We start from the raw sequence: 3,119 nt of genomic DNA on the forward strand, positions 1-3,119 counted from the left end.
GCCAGGAGTTTCTGTATTAAATCGATTGAATTGGTCGCAGTTGTATTATTATTCCCACTTTAGTTTATATCAGAGTAAATAATAAATATTAAACCTGCAGTACAAGATAATAAAGAGATTCGTTGTGACACAAAGCCAACGTGTATCTGTGTTTGTATGTGTGTGTATCTTATTAACGTGTCAATTTTAAACATTTAAAGGAGAACTATGAGGGGGGGGGGGGGATTTTCACTCATCTTAATAATCTGAGCCGACCTGTGACAATGAGACTGTCACACGTCGGCTCAATAGATCGGGCAGTGAGGGAACACACACCGTCCCTGTAGTGGGCAGCTGTCACTCACGGCTCCCTGCAGGGATTCCCCCCCTCCCTGCTCCGATCCTCCAGCGCTGACGGGCGGAACGGGAGGGGGCGGGTACAGCTGGCTCTGCCTCTAGATAGGAGGAGCCAGCTGTCAGTCACGCAGCTGGGTGGATACAGACAGTAATGTCGGGATCCGCTCCGGCTGCGGCGTCTAAGTATACCGCGAGCTGTAGCTCCCTATATACTGAGCTTAGGGTGACGGGAGGACGCTAGATTGTGTCCTCCCGTTACCCTGAGGAGAACTAGGGGGAAAAACACTGACCTCCATAGTTCTCCTTTAAGTCTGAACCAACCAAAATGTGTTCAGTTCTGCAAGGTATGTGGTGCATAAGGGGCCTGATGTGTGTGAATGGGGCAAGGGATCTGGTGTGAAAGGGGCCTGTTGCCCTTAATTAACTTTAAGATGTCTCTGTTGGAAAATATATCGGTCACTTCCTGTTCTGAAGTGGGTCGAAATCTCCCCCAGCAAGGAGTCAGACAGAAAAAAACCCCCCTAAGGCCCCTTTCACATGGGCAGTGTGATCCGATCGGATGCCTAATGTTAGTCTATGGGCAGCCAGATATAAAGGGGCGGGCATCCGTTTACACCCGGTCACCCCCAACTCCGGCCACATCTGGAAAAACAAATGGATCAGAGTTCCGTTTCCACGGACCTGATTGTACCGTATCGGGGGTAATCTGATGACACATCACATCAGGGACACATGTTTACATCCCATTAGCCACAGACCAACATGCCATCCGGTCACTTCAGTTTTTTCCTCCATCGCAACCTGGAGAAAAAGCATCTCATGCCGTTATATTATGATCTTCGATACTACGGTCCACACAGTGGCGTAACAATCACCATAGCAACCCAGGCGGCCGCTATTGGGCCCCCCGGGGCACAGGGAGGCCCCGGCCAGGACATCCCCCTGATGCGGTGCGGGCCGCCTGGGTCGCTATGGCATCTCAGGCTGCTGGCTGTCACTGGCGGCTCTGAGGAGAAACACGCCGCCATTCGCATGTGCAGCGGCGCGTACCTCCTCACAGCCGCTGAGTCGATGACAACCAGCAGCTGCGGGGAGGTGGCGGGGCCCAGTCGTCGGCAGCGATGGAGGAGGCGGGGGCCCAGCGATCGAGAGGGCCCGCAATCGATCGGGGAGGAGAAGGAGGGCAGACAGAGGATCGGCCACACAGGTAAGAGGGCTTGACCGCCCACCTGAGGCCCTGCAGAGCCCACCATAGAGAGTCTATGGTGGGCTCTGCAGGGTCACCCTCAGGTGGGCTGTTTGGGTTATCAGGTGGACTTATCTTGAAATCACAAGATTTTGCTATGGGGCCCTGTGATTTCTAGTTACTGGGTCCACATACGTGTTGCATGGGCTTGCATTGTATGTAGCGCTGGGTGTTCTCTGGTACTACAGGTTTAATATTTCAGATTTAAACTTAAAAACTAAAATGGAAAAGGCTCTCGAAGAAGAAGTAGTAGCGGCTATTGTGGCGGATAGCATGACACGCTAGGCACATCAGATAGCATGGCACGCTAGGCACATCAGATAGCATGACACGCTAGGCACATCAGATAGCATGACACGCTAGGCACATCAGATAGCATGACACGCTGGGCACATCAGATAGCATGGCACGCTAGGCACATCACATAGCATGACACGCTAGGCACATCAGATAGCATGACACGCTGGGCACATCAGATAGCATGGCACGCTAGGCACATCAGATAGCATGACACGCTACGCACATCAGATAGCATGATAAGCACATCAGATAGCATGGCACGCTAAGCACATCAGATAGCATGGCACGCTAGGCGCATCAGATAGCATGGCACGCTAGGCACATCAGATAGCATGGCACGCTAGGCACATCAGATAGCATGGCACGCTAAGCACATCAGATAGCATGGCACGCTAAGCACATCAGATAGCATGGCACGCTAGGCACATCAGATAGCATGGCACGCTAGGCACACCAAATATCGAAGAATAAAAGGAGAATATGGCTTTAGAAAAAATCATACACCAACCACCTCGACTGAGCAAAGACGGGACAAAGCAATAAATAAAGAACAACAACAACAAAACATAAATAAATCACGGTGAGCAGAATAATGCAAAACTGCAAAAAAGATAAAAATAAATAACTTGGGTGGGTTTCAGAATGTTACTGATGAGCGGTAAAGGAAATCGCACTCACTCCCGGCAGTGCTGGTGGCATTGGCGGCAGAGAGAATGACATGAGTGGGAGTAGAAATATTTGTTACATCGTGGAGTTGGCTGAGGACGGAGGAACGCCGACGCACGCCACCCTGAAATGAACCGCTTCTCTTGAAGGTACTCACTACCTCCATCTGTAGGAGAGAAAATGAAATAGTGTTTTTGTTGGTTTTTTTTTTTTCGTTTTTTTTTTAATTGTCATTTGAAATGTTCTTTCTTTGGGGGAAAAAATAAGAAAACATAAAAAAAATAAAAAAAATAACTCCATCCAAAATGCCGCGTCTAGATGTTTGGATGTTGTCGATGTTCTCAGCTCCAAACCTGGTCCACACCACTCTTGTGATTCATCGTCCTCGCGCTGCTCTCCCCTGTTAACCCGTCATAGGGTTTCTTCATCCATAGCCACCGATGCGGTCGCTATGGGGCCCGCGGCACTGGGGGGGCCCGTCTCCCCCGCTTGTATGGGCTGAGACAGCGGTGATCGGAGGAGCCGCTGCCATCCTGAAACTGACAGGTGGACAGCGGCTTCGCTCTCCTCC

At 50.6% G+C, this 3,119-nt stretch overlaps 1 protein-coding gene across 7 annotated transcripts in view; it reads right to left on the reverse strand.

Annotated features, from left to right (window-relative positions):
• ATP2B3 (ATPase plasma membrane Ca2+ transporting 3) overlaps positions 1-3,119 on the reverse strand; it is a 139,126-nt gene that overhangs the window by 7,513 nt on the left and 128,494 nt on the right. For 3 of the 7 annotated variants that reach the window (XM_018570131.1, XM_018570130.1, XM_018570129.1), the window contains one exon: positions 2,561-2,714. The exons of the other annotated variants lie outside the window; for them this stretch is intronic. In XM_018570131.1, coding sequence (XP_018425633.1) covers positions 2,561-2,714 — 154 coding nt within the window. The remainder of the gene's footprint in view (positions 1-2,560; positions 2,715-3,119) is intronic. 7 annotated transcript variants of the gene reach the window in all.

Source organism: Nanorana parkeri, unplaced genomic scaffold, assembly GCF_000935625.1.
Source record: "Nanorana parkeri isolate BGI_ZX_2015 unplaced genomic scaffold, ASM93562v1 scaffold1461, whole genome shotgun sequence".
Lineage (NCBI taxonomy): Eukaryota > Metazoa > Chordata > Amphibia > Anura > Dicroglossidae > Nanorana > Nanorana parkeri.